Source organism: Oncorhynchus mykiss, chromosome 11 (assembly GCF_057628025.1).
Source record: "Oncorhynchus mykiss isolate SJ-2025 chromosome 11, ASM5762802v1, whole genome shotgun sequence".
Classification (NCBI taxonomy): domain Eukaryota; kingdom Metazoa; phylum Chordata; class Actinopteri; order Salmoniformes; family Salmonidae; genus Oncorhynchus; species Oncorhynchus mykiss.
In genome coordinates, this window is record NC_143032.1 from 13,271,433 (window position 1) to 13,287,296 (window position 15,864).

Below are 15,864 nucleotides of genomic sequence, written 5' to 3' on the forward strand. Positions count from 1 at the left end.
GTTTTTTGGGGTATCTGTATTTTACTTTACTATTCATCATTTTGACAACTTGTACTTCACTACATTCCTAAAGAAAATAATGTACTTTTTACTCCATACATTTTCCCTGACACCCTCCTCATTGTCCCTGTACTAGATACATTTTGACAGGAAAATTGCACAATTCATGCACTTATCATGAGAACATCCCTGGTCATCCCTACTGCCTCTGATCTGGCGGACTCACTAAACACACATTCTTCGTTTGTCAGTGTTGGAGCGTTCCCCTAGCTAGACGCACATTTAAAAAAGAGAAAATGGTTCCGTCTGGTTTGCGTAATATAAGGAATTTGAAATGACACTTACTTTTGCAACTTACGTATATTTAAAACAAAATACTTTTGGACTTTTACTCAAATAGTATTTTACTTAGTGACTTTCACTTAAGTCATTTTCTATTAAGGTAACTTTACTTTTACTCAAGTATGACAACTGGGTACATTCCACCACTGCTTGAGAGCCTTACCGCACAGCACAACTCATTTATGTTTTAGGGGTGTGTGTGTGTGTGTGTGTGTGTGTGTGTGTCTTTGTATGCCTGCATGTAGAGAGAGATCATGACCTCTGAAACGGGCCAGAGGCAAACCAGGGAAAAAGGTTGGAGGGGAAAACCAGACAAGAGGAGACTAGCGAACAGGCTGTACAACAAGACCAAGAGGAGACTAGCGAACAGGCTGTACAACAAGACCACGAGGAGACTAGCAAACAGGCTGTACAACAACACCAAAAGGAGACTAGCAAACAGGCTGTACAACAACACCAAAAGGAGACTAGCAAACAGGCTGTACAACAACACCAAGAGGAGACTAGTGAACAGGCTGTACAACAACACCAAGAGGAGACTAGTGAACAGGCTGTACAACAACACCAAGAGGAGACTAGTGAACAGGCTGTACAACAAGACCAAGAGGAGACTAGTGAACAGGCTGTACAACAACACCAAGAGGAGACTAGTGAACAGGCTGTACAACAACACCAAGAGGAGACTAGTGAACAGGCTGTACAACAACACCAAGAGGAGACCAGTGAACAGGCTGTACAACAAAACCAAGAGGAGACCAGTGAACAGGCTGTACAACAAGACCAAGAGAAGAGGAGAGAACAGGCTGTACAACACCAAGAGAAGAGAGAACAGGCGGTACAACACCAAGAGAAGAGGAGAGAACAGGCTGTACAACACCAAGAGAAGAGGAGAGAACAGGCTGTACAACACCAAGAGAAGAGGAGAGAACAGGCTGTACAACACCAAGAGGAGACTAGCGAACAGGCTGTACAACACCAAGAGAAGAGGAGAGAACAGGCTGTACAACACCAAGAGAAGAGGAGAGAACAGGCTGTACAACAACAACAAGAGGAGACTAGTGAACAGGCTGTACAATAAAACCAAGAGGAGACTAGTGAACAGGCTGTACAACAACACCAAGAGGAGACTAGTGAACAGGCTGTACAACAAAACCAAGAGGAGACTAGTGAACAGGCTGTACAACACCAAGAGAAGAGGAGAGAACAGGCTGTACAACACCAAGAGAAGAGGAGAGAACAGGCTGTACAACAACACCAAGAGGAGACTAGTGAACAGGCTGTATTTGGGTATCAGACATTGTTAACAGGCTTGAGACTTATACAGTAAAGGGAGTTAGAGTCATTGTCCTCCTTATTCATTTAAGTCACCAGCCACCATTGCTATTCAGAACCTTTTCTAAGGAAGACGAGCAGGATTTGACAGTAGAGAGACAGTGAGGGGGGTTAAGATGTACAGCTTTAAGCAACACGGAGACACATAACCTGGGACTCGGCACAAAGTGTCAATGCTCTATCGCTTTAGTGAGGTACAGTACATGACCAAAAGTATGTGGACACCTGGTCGTCGAACATCTCATTCCAAAATCATGTGCATTCATTTGGAGTTGGTCCCCACTTTGCTGCTATAACAGCCTCCACCTGATGTTGGAACATTGCTGCGTGGACTTGCTTCCATTCAGCCACAAGAGCATTACTGAGGTCAGATACTGATGTTGGGTGATTAGGCCTGGCTCGCAGTCGGCTTTCCAATTCATCTGAAAGGTGTTCGATAGGGGTGAGGTCAGGGCTCTGCGCAGTTCTACCACACTGATCGACAAACCATTTCTGTATGGGGGCATTGTCATGATGAAACAGGAAAGGGCCTCTCCTAAGCTGTTGCCACAATGTTGGAAGCACAGAATCGTCAAGAATGTAATTGAATACAAGAGCGTTAAGATTTCCCTTCACTGGAACTAAGGGGCCTAGCCTGAAACATGAAAGACGGCCTCAGATCATTATTCCTCCACCAAAGTTTACAGTTGGCACTGCATTCGGGCAGGTAGCGTTCTCCTGGCATCCCCCAAACCCAGATTGGTCCATTGGACTGCCAGATGGTGAAGCATGATTCATCAATACAGAGAATGCGTTTCCACTGTTTCAGAGTCCAACGGTGGCGAGCTTTACACCACCCCAGCCAACACTTGACATTGTGCGTGGTGATCTTAAGCTTGTGCTTGGCCATGGAAACCCACTTCTTGAAACTCCCAACAAACAGGTCTTGTGCTGACGTTGCTTCCTTACTATTATTCTGACATTTCACATTCTTAAAATAAATAGGTGATCCTAACTAAGCTAGGACAAGTAATTTGTACTAGGATTAAATGTCAGGAATTGTGAAAAACTGACTTCAACTGTATATACACTAACGTATGTTGGTACATAAGCACAGTGTTGGTACTGACCTGTCTGAGTGTGAAGTGGTCTGAGGTTGAGAACAGGACCATGGTGTTGGTACTGACCTGTCTGAGTGAAGTGGTCAGAGGTTGAGAACATGACCATGGTGTTGGTACTGACCTGTCTGAGTGTGAAGTGGTCTGAGGTTGAGAACAGGACCATGGTGTTGGTACTGACCTGTCTGAGTGTGAAGTGGTCTGAGGTTGAGAACAGGACCATGGTGTTGGTACTGACCTGTCTGAGTGTGAAGAGGTCAGAGGTTGAGAACATGACCATGGTGTTGGTACTGACCTGTCTGAGTGTGAAGTGGTCTGAGGTTGAGAACATGACCACAGTGTTATGCATTGTGTTCTCCTCCACCACCAGGTACGGCTGCTCCACAAAACTGGCCTGGACACACACACAACACATACACAAGCAGGGGTTAATTAACAGATTAGAAAAAAATGAATATTTGTCTTTTGAAATTAAAACTGATGGTAAGATTGTGTTCAAAATCTGTAACGTTGTGCTTGGTCCCGTACAGTATTTTTCAGTTGAGGTAGAAAACATGTTCCAGTCTATGACATGGCAGCACTTCTCATGTGACTAGCTGTCATACCTCCAGACTGTGTAGCTATATTATCATGTCATCCACAAGGACAAACACACAGCATGGTTCAGTAAATCAGCATTACCAGGACACACGCGTGTCAACAAGCATGCTGCCTAGTGGCTTGCAGCAGCAGATCTGATTACAGTCTTACTTAACGCCTACCTACCTCCCGTATTGGATTCCAATAACACTCAACCGGGTAGAGACATGTTTGCTCGGTGGGAGAGGGTGTGAGGTTGTGTGCGTGGGGGTGGGGCACTGTCTGTATGGTTGTGTGTGTGTGTGTGTGTGTTCTCACCTAAAATCCAATTACCTAGCGTGTACACTCAATACAGCATTGACACTTCTCCTGTGTCTACCTTAAAAGGTACCCACAATGTACAGTATATAAATCCACATTGGACACATTTTCCCAATCAACCACCCACCGTTTTTAGTGGGAGGAAAAAACATGTCACCGCTGTGTATGACATAGCATTTATACCCCTCCCCCTGTACCACCCCTCATGCCAAAAGCTTTCCCAAGATAGAGTGCACTGCTCTTGTTAACTTGAGAGCGCTCTCTGGCCTAAGCTAAGCACATTTGGCCACTGTTTTATGAATGTATGCAGAAGATGGGGAGAGGAGGAGGGGTTTAGGGAGGCAGTAGATCGGGATGAAGGGAGGGGGCGAGGGCTCGTACCCCAGGGGTTACGGCAAAGCTAGTGTAGGCCTTGAGTCCTCGGGAGCGTCCGCGGCCCCCGCGCCCAGACAGGTTGGCCCCCCGGGGTCTCCGCCTTCCAGGGAAGGTTGAACCACGACCCTGTGAAGGAAAAAGGAGGAGGGATGGAGGAGAGAGTGTGAGGAGAGAGACCGGCAAGAAGGAGAGAAGTGTGTGTGTGTGTGTGTGTGTGTGTGTGTGTGTGTGTGTGTGTGTGTGAGAGAACAGGAGAGAGGAATGAAAGAGAGGGAAGTGGAGGAAAAGAGATAACATGTCATCAGCCAATCACAACATTCCTCTGCGTCTTTTCACTGGCGAACAATAAACACATTTCCCAAAACACTCCTGCATCTACTGCCGTCAAAAGTAAATCCTAAAGGAATTCCCCACGGAGCCACAATATTAATATCCCCAGCTGCATTTACTGTCAAGCAAATTCAAAATGTGAACATTAGCATAAAGAGAATTAAACTGCGAGATTCTGACAATTACACTTTCCTACTTACCCAGAGTCAGATTAACTCGTGGATAACATTTTTATGTCTGTGTGTGCAGTATGTTCAAGCCAGTTTTGTGAGCCAATGCTCACTAGTGTTAGAGCAATGACTGGAAGTCTACAGGTACAGTAGCGTATGCTTCCTCTAACTTTGTTCATACTGCACGCAGAGACATAAAAATGGTCCACCTTCTTGTGCTGAGCGATTAATATATATTTTTTTTGAGGGGGGGGTATCAAACAAATAACTGACCGACTTTGGTTCAATTACTTGAATTCAATTTTTGTGTGTGAGCCCAACACGTGGTTTCTCTAGAGAGATATCAAATCATTCCCAAGAAATTTGAGAAATTAAGTCAAAAATGGTGTGGGACGCAGGGCTGAAGGGAGTTGTAGTTTTCATTAACCTGTTGAAACTCTAGGGGCAGTATTTCATTTTTGGATGAAAAACGTTCCCGTTTTAAACAAGATATTTTGTCACGAAAAGATGCTCGACTATGCATATAATTGACAGCTTTGGAAAGAAAACACTCTGACGTTTCCAAAACTGCAAAGATATTATCTGTGAGTGCCACAGAACTGATGCTACAGGCGAAACCAAGATGAAACTTCAAACAGGAAGTGAGCAAAATTTTTGAGGCGCTGTTTTCCATTGTCTCCTTATATGGCTGTGAATGCGCAAGGAATGAGCCTACACTTTCTGTCGTTTCCCCAAGGTGTTTGCAGCATTGTGACGTATTTGTAGGCATATCATTGGAAGATTGACCATAAGAGACCACATTTACCAGGTGTCCGCCTGGTGTCCTGCGTCGAAATTGGTGCGTAATCTCCAGGTGCAAGTATTCTTCCATGTGGATTCAGAGGAGAAACTGAGAAACAGACTTCCACAAACGATATATCATCGAAGAGATATGTGAAAAACACCTTGAGGATTGATTCTAAACAACGTTTGCCATGTTTCAGTCGATATTATGGAGTTCATTTGGAAAAAAGTTTGGCGTTTTCATGGCTGAATTTTCGTTTTTTTTGGTAGCCAAACGCGATGAACAAAACGGAGCAATTTCTCCTACACAAAGAATCTTTTTGGAAAAAAATAACATTTGCTATCTAACTGAGAGTCTCCTCATTGAAAACATCCGAAGTTCTTCAAAGGTAAATTATTTTATTTGAAAGCTTTTCGTGTTTTTGTGAAAATGTTGCCCGCTGAATGCTACGCTAAATGCTACGCTAGCTATCAATACTCTTACACAAATGCTTGTTTTGCTATGGTTGAAAAGCATATTTTGAAAATCTGAGATGACAGTGTTGTTAACAAAAGGCTAAGCTTGAGAGCTAGCATATTTATTTCATTTAATTTGCGATTTTCATGAATAGTTAACGTTGCGTTATGGTAATGGGTTTGAGGCTGTATTTACGATCCCGGATCCGGGATGGCTAGTATCAAGAGGTTTAAGCAAATATTCAACCTAGTTCAGCGCAGAAACGTGGTAATTAACTATAATGACCACAATACATTGCGCCAGTTTTTCTGGCTCAGAGAGGAAGAGGCGAAGCGAGATATTTCACTCTTGCCAAAATATGTCAAAATTAATGCCCCAAAAATCCCATCTAAGCTTTTGCACCTGCCTTCCCATCTTTGGGACAGCGACTCCCATTGTTACGGCGTGAGCATCTCATCATTGTTTACATCTGGCTGGCTGACTGCTACTCTCTGAGCAGAGATGACATATACACAACAGAAATATTTTATAATTTCATAGTTATTTCCTATTTTTCTATTGACGTCTACCCAATGTGGACCTGACGCAACGGAATATTTTCAATGTTTTGGCAATTGAATGTTTACTATATTTGGCTTTGGAATTTCCATTAAAAAAACTCTGAAATCATTGTACCGTCATTATTTCACAATAAATGGTATATTAAAAAAAATCTTGATACAGAAAACCATGATTCTTTCTTTAATAATCTACCAGAAACCCAAAGCGACCTCAAAAAGCACTAATCACTCAGCACTACCGCCTTTTAAATAATGTGTGTGGTGCTTTATAATATATGCATGACAAAAGCCTGGGGGAGGGAGAGATCAACATTTTTTTTTAGGTCAAATCCATTTTCCATCTCCCCATGGACACTAAAGTCACTCTTAATTATGGTTCCCCCACCCTTTCGAGTCAGTCCTTCAAATCAGGAAGACTGTTGCAAGTTTTCTATAAAGTTATAAAGAGAGGACTGTGCCAAAGCCAGCCAGTTGATGGAGTGTTGACACAGGAACAAGTGATAGTCCTTCCCACAGGAGTCCTCCTTCATAACACCTATCAGTTACAGACTGACTGAGGAGGCTTGTTGTGGAGTGTTAGCGTCAAAGTGGAGTCCTGTCACAAAGTCCGGACTAAAGGGTTGCAGTGGGGGGTGACAGACAGGAAACCCCGACTGGATTGAGATCTGCTTCACGTTCGTCTCACGCCACCATCAGTCTGGTATTCTTGTCATTCTGGCAATGGTAACAACGCTAAATGCTAACAAAGCTAATTTATAGAACATTAAACGCCATTCATAAAAATTTACAAACGCCTATGTTTACATGGATTTTCCTTCCGTACTTCTCTGCAGGTGGCAAAGTGTGTGTACCGTGTCATATCTAAACCTGTCCTCACCTGGCCAGGCTAAACCACTGAGTGAAAGGGGGGTGGGGGGGGTGGACATCATAAGCACTCCATTTACCACTCTCATGCTCCAGACGGGTGCCTCTTGCAGCTGCCTGGTTTGTGGGCCATCCCACCCCCCCTCCGAGGGGTCCTGCTGGGACCAAGAGGGGGGGCTCGAAGCCCTACGGTTACTCCATGCTCCCTGATGGGGGAGGAGGGGCAGGGGCAGAGAGGAAGAGGGGCAGCGAGTGGGGAGGAGGGGCAGGGAGTGGGGAGGAGGGGCAGGGAGTGGGGAGGAGGGGCAGGGGGGAAGCGGGGCAGGGAGTGGAGAGAAGGGGTAGAGAGAAAGAGGGGCAGGGAGTAGAGAGGGGCAGAGGAAGAGGGGCAGGGAGTGGAGAGGAGGGGCAGAGAGAAAGAGGGGCAGGGAGTAGAGAGGGGCAGAGGAAGAGGGGCAGAGGAAGAGGGGCAGGGAGGAAGAGGGGCAGGGAGGAAGAGGAGGGGCAGCGAGTGGGGAGGAGGGGCAGGGGGGAAGCGGGGCAGGGAGTGGGGAGGAGGGGCAGGGGGGAAGCGGGGCAGGGAGTGGGGAGGAGGGGCAGGGGGGAAGCGGGGCAGAGAGTGGAGAGGAGGGGTAGAGAGAAAGAGGGGCAGGGAGTAGAGAGGGGCAGAGGAACAGGGGCAGGGAGTGGAGAGGGGCAGAGGAAGAGGGGCAGGGAGTGGAGAGGAGGGGTAGAGAGGAAGAGGGGCAGGGAGTGGAGAGGAAGAGGGACAGAGAGAAAGAGGGGCAGGGAGTGAGGAGGAAGAGGGGCAGGGAGTGGGGAGGAAGAGGGGCAGGGAGTGGGGAGGAAGAGGGGCAGGGAGTGGGGAGGAAGAGGGGCAGGGAGTGGGGAGGAGGGGCAGAGAGAAAGAGGGGCAGGGAGTGAGGAAGAGGGGCAGGGAGTGGAGAGGAAGAGGGACAGGGAGTGGGGAGGAGGGGCAAGGAGTGGGGAGGAGGGGCAGAGAGAAAAAGGGGCAGGGAGTGGAGAGGAGGGGTGGAGAGGAGGGGTAGAGAGGAAGAGGGGCAGGGAGTGGAGACAAGGGGTAGAGAGGAAGAGGGGCAGGGAGTGGAGAGGAGGGGCAGAGAGGAAGAGGGAGTAGAGAGGGGCAGAGGAAGAGGGGCAGGGAGTGGAGAGGAGGGGTGGAGAGGAGGGGTAGAGAGGAAGAGGGGCAGGGAGTGGAGAGAAGGGGTAGAGAGGAAGAGGGGCAGGGAGTGGAGAGGAGGGGCAGAGAGGAAGAGGGGCAGGGAGTGGAGGAGGGGCCGGGAGTGGGGAGGAGGGGCAGCGAGGAAGAGGGGCCGGGAGTGGGGAGGAAGGGAGGAGGGGCCGGGAGTGGGGAGGAGGGGCAGCGAGGAAGAGGGGCCGGGAGTGGGGAGGAAGGGAGGAGGGGCAGGGAGTGGGGAGGAGGGGCAGAGAGGAAGAGGGGTTGGGAGTGGGGAGGAGGGGCAGGGAGTGGGGAGGAGGGGCAGAGAGGAAGAGGGGTTGGGAGTGAGGAGGAGGGGCAGGGAGAGGGGAGGAGGGGCAGAGAGGAAGAGGGGTTGGGAGTCGGGAGGAGGGGCCGGGAGTGGGGAGGAGGGGCAGCGAGGAAGAGGGGCCGGGAGTGGGGAGGAAGGGAGGAGGGGCAGGGAGTGGGGAGGAGGGGCAGAGAGGAAGAGGGGTTGGGAGTGAGGGGCAAATGCAGTAAATGCAACAGCCAAACAAAACAAACAAAGCAACAACAAAATAAAACGTGAATACAAGACAGACAGGCATTTTTTATAAACAGCCAAGAAACGAGCGAGATATGAGACATTTGGGACAGATCCTATACATGAGAAGATAAGCTGAACTCACCTTCATTTGGAGATGCAGTACTATTCAAATTGGAAATATATTGCAAATCAAAAGTAAAAGGGAGATTGTGGACAACGATAAGATTCAATACTGATGTCTGCAAGAAGCGGGTCTAGTTTATTAGTCTGACAGAAGACAAGACAGTGTTTGCACATCCACTGGGTCTAATAACGCTATGCCTAGTCAAGTGCTCTGCAACAGTCAACCCACAAATCCACACTATCCAGTGTCAGGCCTGCTGGTTGCCATGGCAGCAGCGTGGCTTGTTGGCATGTTTACAAAACAAGTTATGATTATGTCAGCATGACAGCGCGCCGTCGCTGCTGTCGAGATAAACACAGCGACCGTTGTTAGGGAATTTCATTTTAGAATCGTCACTGGGAGGCGTTTAGTTTGTTTAATGAGCTAATCAGCGAGAGGCTATATAATTAGACTCAATAACACAATCACTGAGAGGCCTTTTCCTTTTTTGTTTTGCATAAGCGAAATCATTTCGGGCCGATTAATAATATATCAGAGCCGTGGGTTGGATTTCTCGCTCTCCACTTGCTTCCTGCGTTTTTATCCATCTACATCTCATGTATACATTTGTCCCAAATCCCCTGTCAAGCACTTATTGAAACTGTCAGAAACCAAATAGCATTCCCTTAAGCATGAGACAACTTAAAAAAGTGGCAGTGCGCAAAAGATTGGCTTTGAGAGAGAGAGATTTCAGTAGATCCTGTACAGGGTGCAAAGGACTGGTGATGTAGGAGTTCAATACATTCATTGATACTGAAAAGAAAATGATCATGCCATCTTCAAGCACATGCATGTGAATACAGTATGCTCAGAAGCAAACCTCCGTCAATAGTTAGGCTGAACCCAAAACATGCCGATGTCAGACAGAGTGAAAGGGGGATTGAACTGGGAGAGATTGTCTACTCCATGTGAGAGGACAGAGACTTTCAATGTCAGAGAGAGTGAAAGGGGATTGAACTGGGAGAGATGGTCTACTCCATGTGAGAGGACAGAGAGAGTGAAAGGGGGATTGAAATGGGAGAGATGGTCTACTCCATGTGAGAGGACAGAGAGAGTGAAAGGGGGATTGAACTGGGAGAGATGGTCTACTCCATGTGAGAGGACAGAGAGAGTGAAAGGGGGATTGAACTGGGAGAGATGGTCTACTCCATGTGAGAGGACAGAGACTTTCTTTGCCGCTTCCATCAATGTGTGACATGACCACAAATATTGTCAAACTTCCTCCGCAACCTCATTCTACACGTTATCCATTAAACAGGTAGACTAAGCAATAAGACATCCTTTGAGAAGACTTCCTGTTCACAGCCATCAACGACAATAACGTGCACCTATTGGCTCTTAGTTGTCGCCACGCCTCTAGGGAGGGCACAACTTAGGAAGAACCAATAGTGCCAGTTCTATCAGACTTGAATTTGGTTGTCTGATTCTTTAGGAATGTAGTGGAATGAAAGCCTAAAATAGAAATAGTTGAGTTCAGATACCCACAGAAACTACTTAAGTAGAACTTTAAAGTATTTAACTTAAGTACCTTACACCACTGACACTGGACCAGTGAATCACCATCCAGATCATATTGGACCACTTGACAGTAGGTCAGAACAGTCTCCGGAGCGATTGACTCAGAATACTCGAGCACGGGGGAAGTATTTCATATCGTGCAGTAGAAAAAGAGGAAGCATATCTGTGCCCTGGCACATCTTCCTAATCTAGCAGCAATATTAGCCATCAGTGTAGTGGTAAACCTCTCTATCCTCTTACAACAGCCAAGTACCCCCCCACCGCCATATTTCACATAAACAACGGAAATGGAAGTATGTAAGCCCATGAATTTAAAAATGCTTCAATAAAGTAGGGAGGACACTGTGCCACATTTGGGTTTCATGTTTCGTTCCTTAGGATTTCTTACTCAGATGGTATTGCTGATAACCTGTCAGTATAATATTAGAGACTAGAGGTCGACCGATTAATCGGAATGGCCGATTAATTAGGGCCGATTTCAAGTTTTCATAACAATCGGAAGTCGGTAGTTTTGGACGCCGATTTTTTTTTCATTTACATTTTTTTTGTTCTTACAACTTACACTTTATTTAACTAGGCAAGTCAGTTGAGAACACATTCTTATTTTCAATGACAGACTAGGAACGTTGGGCTAACTGCCTTGTTCAGGGGCAGAATGACAGATTTTTACCTTGTCAGCTCAGGGATTCAATCTTGCAACCTTACAGTTAACTAGTCCAAAGCTCTAACCACCTGCCTTACATTGCACTCCACGAGGAGACTGCCTGTTACGCGAATGCAGTAAGAAAGAAGCCAAGGTAAGTTGCTAGATAGCATTACACTTATCTTATAAAAAACAATCAATCAATCAATCATAATCACTAGTTATTATAAGTTATAACACATGGTTGATGATATTACTAGTTTATCTAGCGTGTCCTGCGTTGCATATAATCGATGCGGCGCGCATTCGCGAAAAAGGACTCCAACATGTACCTAACCATAAACATCAATGCCTTTCCTAAAATCAATACACAGAAGTATATATTTTTAAACCTGCATATTTAGCTAAAAGAAATCCAGGTTAGCAGGCATTATTAACCAGGTGAAATTGTGTCATTTCTCTTGCGTTCATTGCACATAGAGTCAGGGTATATACAACAGTTTGGGCCCCCTGGCACTTGAATGTTGTGCAATGTAACAGGAATATTTAGACTTATGGATGCCACCCGTTAGATAAAATACTGAAATAATAAACGTTTTGTTTTCGAGATGATAGTTTCCGGATTCGACCATATTAATGACCAAAGGCTCGTATTTCTGTGTGTTAGTATGTTATAATTAAGTCTATGATTTGATAGAGCAATGGGTAACGCTGCTTGGAGGGTGGCTGTTGTCGATGTGTTCCTGGTTCGAGCCCAGGTAGGAGCGAGGAGAGGAATGGAAGCTATACTGTTACACTGGCAATACTAAAGTGCCTATAAGAACATCCAATAGTCAAAGGTTAATGAAATACAAATGGTATAGAAAGAAATAGTCCTATAATTCCTATAATAACTACAACATAAAACTTCTTAACTGGGAATATTGAAGACTCATGTTTAAAGGAACCACCAGCTTTCATATGTTCTCATGTTCTGAGCAATGAACTGAAACGTTAGCTTTCTTATATGGACTTACACTTTTATTGCACTTTTACTTTGTTTTTTCATTATTTATTTGAGGCTAAATTACATTTATTGATGTATTATATTAAGTCAAAATAAGTGTTCATTCAGTATTGTTGTAATTGTTATTATTACAAATAAAATATAAAATACTTTTTATTTATTTATTTATTTATTTTTTAAATCGGACGATTAATCGGCATCGGCTTTTTTTGGGTCCTCCAGTAATCGGTATCGAAAAATCATAATCGGTCGACCTCTATTAGAGACACGCTGTACGCTCTGAAAAAATCTCCACAAAAATGGTATGGCATAACACATCTCATGTTGTATTTTAAAATATACAGTGTGCTGAAATTACTCCAGCTTAGAACCTTCCCACAAATGCATCACTGCCTGTCTCAAAGCAAGTCCATTGGGGAGTAGCCTGGTTCAAGGAAACGAAGAGCCGCTGCCTCATTTACACAACATAAACGTGCCAAGGAGATAGGCTAACCCCCCCACACACACACACACACACCAGCACTCATGGGAGTGCACACTGCACACAGGGAAGCACGTATGCAAACACACACACGAGCAGTAGAGCTCATGCCGGCAGGCAAGTAGACACACCACACACAGGAAATCCCAGCTGATTCTAGCGATGGAAGCCCACCCTGTAAATGATCCTATACTGGAAAGAGCAATCCTCCTGAGATAACAGGAAGTAGGGGAAAAACTAAAGAAGAAGAAGAAAAAGTATGGACTAAAACTTCAGCTCAGAAACTTCTGTATAGACTCCAGTGATGTGTTATACACACAGGAATCCACTTGAAATCTGCCAATCAAATAGAAGTATTGAACATGTTTGCCCGAAGTCGAAGCAAGGTGGCTTCTTTAAAATGTGAGTTCTTACAGATATATCCTGACAACAACAAAAAAGTATATGTATATTATAATATACTAACAAATCGAAGTAAAAAAAAACAACAAACATTAACCTCTATAATTGAAAAAACAAACAAAAAGGCTATAGATTCTATAGCTGCCTTTTGGGCTTAGATATACAGAGGAGCCAAGTTGAATTTCCCCTTTTGACAGCTTTGGCTGTCCTCCCTCTTCCCTCAGCTTGGTGGAAATGGGTTTGTGTCGTGCTTTGCGCCTCAATGAGTTCCTATCCAAATTAAAACACCTCCAAAAAAGACTCCCTTATGTAGTGCCCCTCCTTCTCCCCAGCATCAAACCCTTGGCACAGACTTGAAGGCTAGAAAGAGATAGAGAGCTAGAGAAAGAGGAGGAGAGAGAGGAGGGAGAAAGAACAAGGGAGACAGACGGCAAGAGCGAGAGAAGATGGGTAAAGGGACAAAGAGAAAGCAAGAGCGCAAGAAAGGGAGCCAAAAAGAGAGAGAGAGCAAGAAAGACAGAGATAGCTAGTGAAAGAGCGAGAATGCAAGAAAGCAGCCACGACCTCTCAACATTCATTAATGCACACTCTACACTGGCACTAATCAATGTGACTGAGCAACACCAAAGGGACTATAACTACAGAGAGAGGGGATACGAGTTGTGGATCAGACAGAGGATCACAACTCCCACCACGGCAGAGCAGTCTGTCTGCACCACTATCAAACATGTTACCTCCTGTGAAGGTAGAAGGCTTCTGGAAGACTAGGAGCATTCCAAAGATCTTTGGATAGAGCTACAGACCTGGTTGAAAAGCTACAGACAGGCCTGCTCAAAGAGCTGCTACAGGCCTGCTCAAAGAGATGCTACAGGCCTGCTCAAAGAGCTGCTACAGGCCTGCTCAAAGAGCTGCTACAGGCCTGCTCAAAGAGCTGCTACAGGCCTGTTCAAAGAGCTGCTACAGGCCTGCTCAAAGAGCTGCTACAGGCCTGTTCAAAGAGATGCTACAGGCCTGTTCAAAGAGCTGCTACAGGCCTGTTCAAAGAGCTGCTACAGGCCTGTTCAAAGAGCTGCTACAGGCCTGTTCAAAGAGCTGCTACAGGCCTGCTCAAAGAGCTGCTACAGGCCTGTTCAAAGAGCTGCTACAGGCCTGTTCAAATAGCTGCTACAGGCCTGTTCAAAGAGCTGCTACAGGCCTGTTCAAAGAGCTGCTACAGGCCTGCTCAAAGAGCTGCTACAGGCCTGCTCAAAGAGCTGCTACAGGCCTGTTCAAAGAGCTGCTACAGGCCTGTTCAAATAGCTGCTACAGGCCTGTTCAAAGAGCTGCTACAGGCCTGCTCAAAGAGCTGCTACAGGCCTGCTCAAAGAGCTGCTACAGGCCTACTCAAAGAGCTGCTACAGGCTTGGTAGAATGGCTACAGACTGGAATAGACTACAGAAAAGCTACAGACTTGGTAGAAGAAGTGAATAGCTGCTAGAAGAGTTAAAGGTCTGGCAGAAGAGATACAGACCTTGCTGAAACTATATAGGCCTGGGAGAGGAGCTACAGACCTTCAAGAGCTTTAACCTTTCCGGTACATTTTTGGTGAAGAAACTTTTCTGTAAGGACCCACAGACAGTAACAAACAGATAAACAGCCTTACCTGCTTCACCCTTGGCTTCCCTGGGGAGAACTTCCTCTTGGAGATGGCAGGCTTCCCCATTCCAATCTTGGGGGTGAGGGGAATAAAGGTTGTGTTGGTGGGAGGCACACTAGAACTGTATCCAGGATAGGGCTGGACCTGAGGCGAAGCCTGGGCCTGGATTTGGACCTGAACCTGGGGTGGGCTGGCTTTCCTAGGAGGGGAGGCCTCTGTAGAGAAGGGGGATGGGGCCAGCCCAAACGAGAGCTTGGGAGACAATCCAGGGGAGGCCTTGGGGGCTTTGCTCTCTCCCCTCGGAGAGCCGAAGTCCGAGAAGCTGCAGTCGCTGGCAGGGGTAGTATCCATTTCTACCGTGGTATCCATGTCTACCGTGCTCTTCCATTCAGGAAGTTCAGCCATGGGACTAAGCTCCTTTTCTCTGATTGTATCCTCTTCAACTGGCAATACATTTGAAGGCAACACCTCGCCCTCATCTAAAACAATTGGAGGCAAATCCTCCCCCTCGTCCTCTAACTCCTTCTGCAACTTCTGCACAACCTCCTTTTCCACAACTGCACCCTGCTCCTCCTGCATAGGTTCCAGAACATTCTCCTCAACAGCCTGTTCCAAATCTGAAGATGTCATTTCCACAGGTGCTACTTCCATAGTCTTCTCCTCCTCTACAGGGGGCTCCTCGGTGGTCTCCTCCAAAGGCTCATGGGATATTTCTTTGGTGGGCGGAGTAAAAGTGGTTGTGGAATCCTCCGATTTGGTCTCCTGTGCATTGTGGGGCAACGCCTCTTCAAGCGCCACCCTTTTTGCCGCTTCTGGAGAGTCCGATATTTCCAGTTCCTGTTGGTCGTCGTCGGCCCTGGGTGCTGCGGGACTCTGGGAGGCGAGCGGTGACATGCCCACTAGAGTTCCAGACCTCTGGGGAGACTCAGGGCCCTCCGTCAGGGTAACGGTCACCTGGATCTCCTGCGCAGGTTCAGCACCTGGAACGGAGAAAGCCAATTAAATAAGAGCTCAAGCTTGTTTATCATCCTGAATCAAATAGCATGTTTAACTGAATCGAAGCTGTGTTTCTTTTTCA

At 46.3% G+C, this 15,864-nt stretch overlaps 1 protein-coding gene across 15 annotated transcripts in view; it reads right to left on the reverse strand.

Moving 5' to 3' along the window:
* LOC110535292 (histone-lysine N-methyltransferase 2C) overlaps nucleotides 1-15,864 on the reverse strand; it is a 232,245-nt gene that overhangs the window by 61,742 nt on the left and 154,639 nt on the right. For 12 of the 15 annotated variants that reach the window (XM_036934913.2, XM_090189444.1, XM_090189445.1 and 9 more), the window contains 4 exons: nucleotides 14,793-15,766; nucleotides 7,291-7,416; nucleotides 4,053-4,172; nucleotides 3,067-3,165 (listed from right to left, as the gene is read on the reverse strand). In XM_036934913.2, the coding sequence (XP_036790808.2) occupies nucleotides 3,067-3,165; nucleotides 4,053-4,172; nucleotides 7,291-7,416; nucleotides 14,793-15,766 (1,319 nt within the window). Of the gene's footprint in view, nucleotides 1-2,783; nucleotides 3,008-3,066; nucleotides 3,166-4,052; nucleotides 4,173-7,290; nucleotides 7,417-14,792; nucleotides 15,767-15,864 lie in introns of those variants that run through there. The other 3 variants (XM_090189449.1, XM_036934918.2, XM_090189451.1) reach the window with 2 other exon arrangements.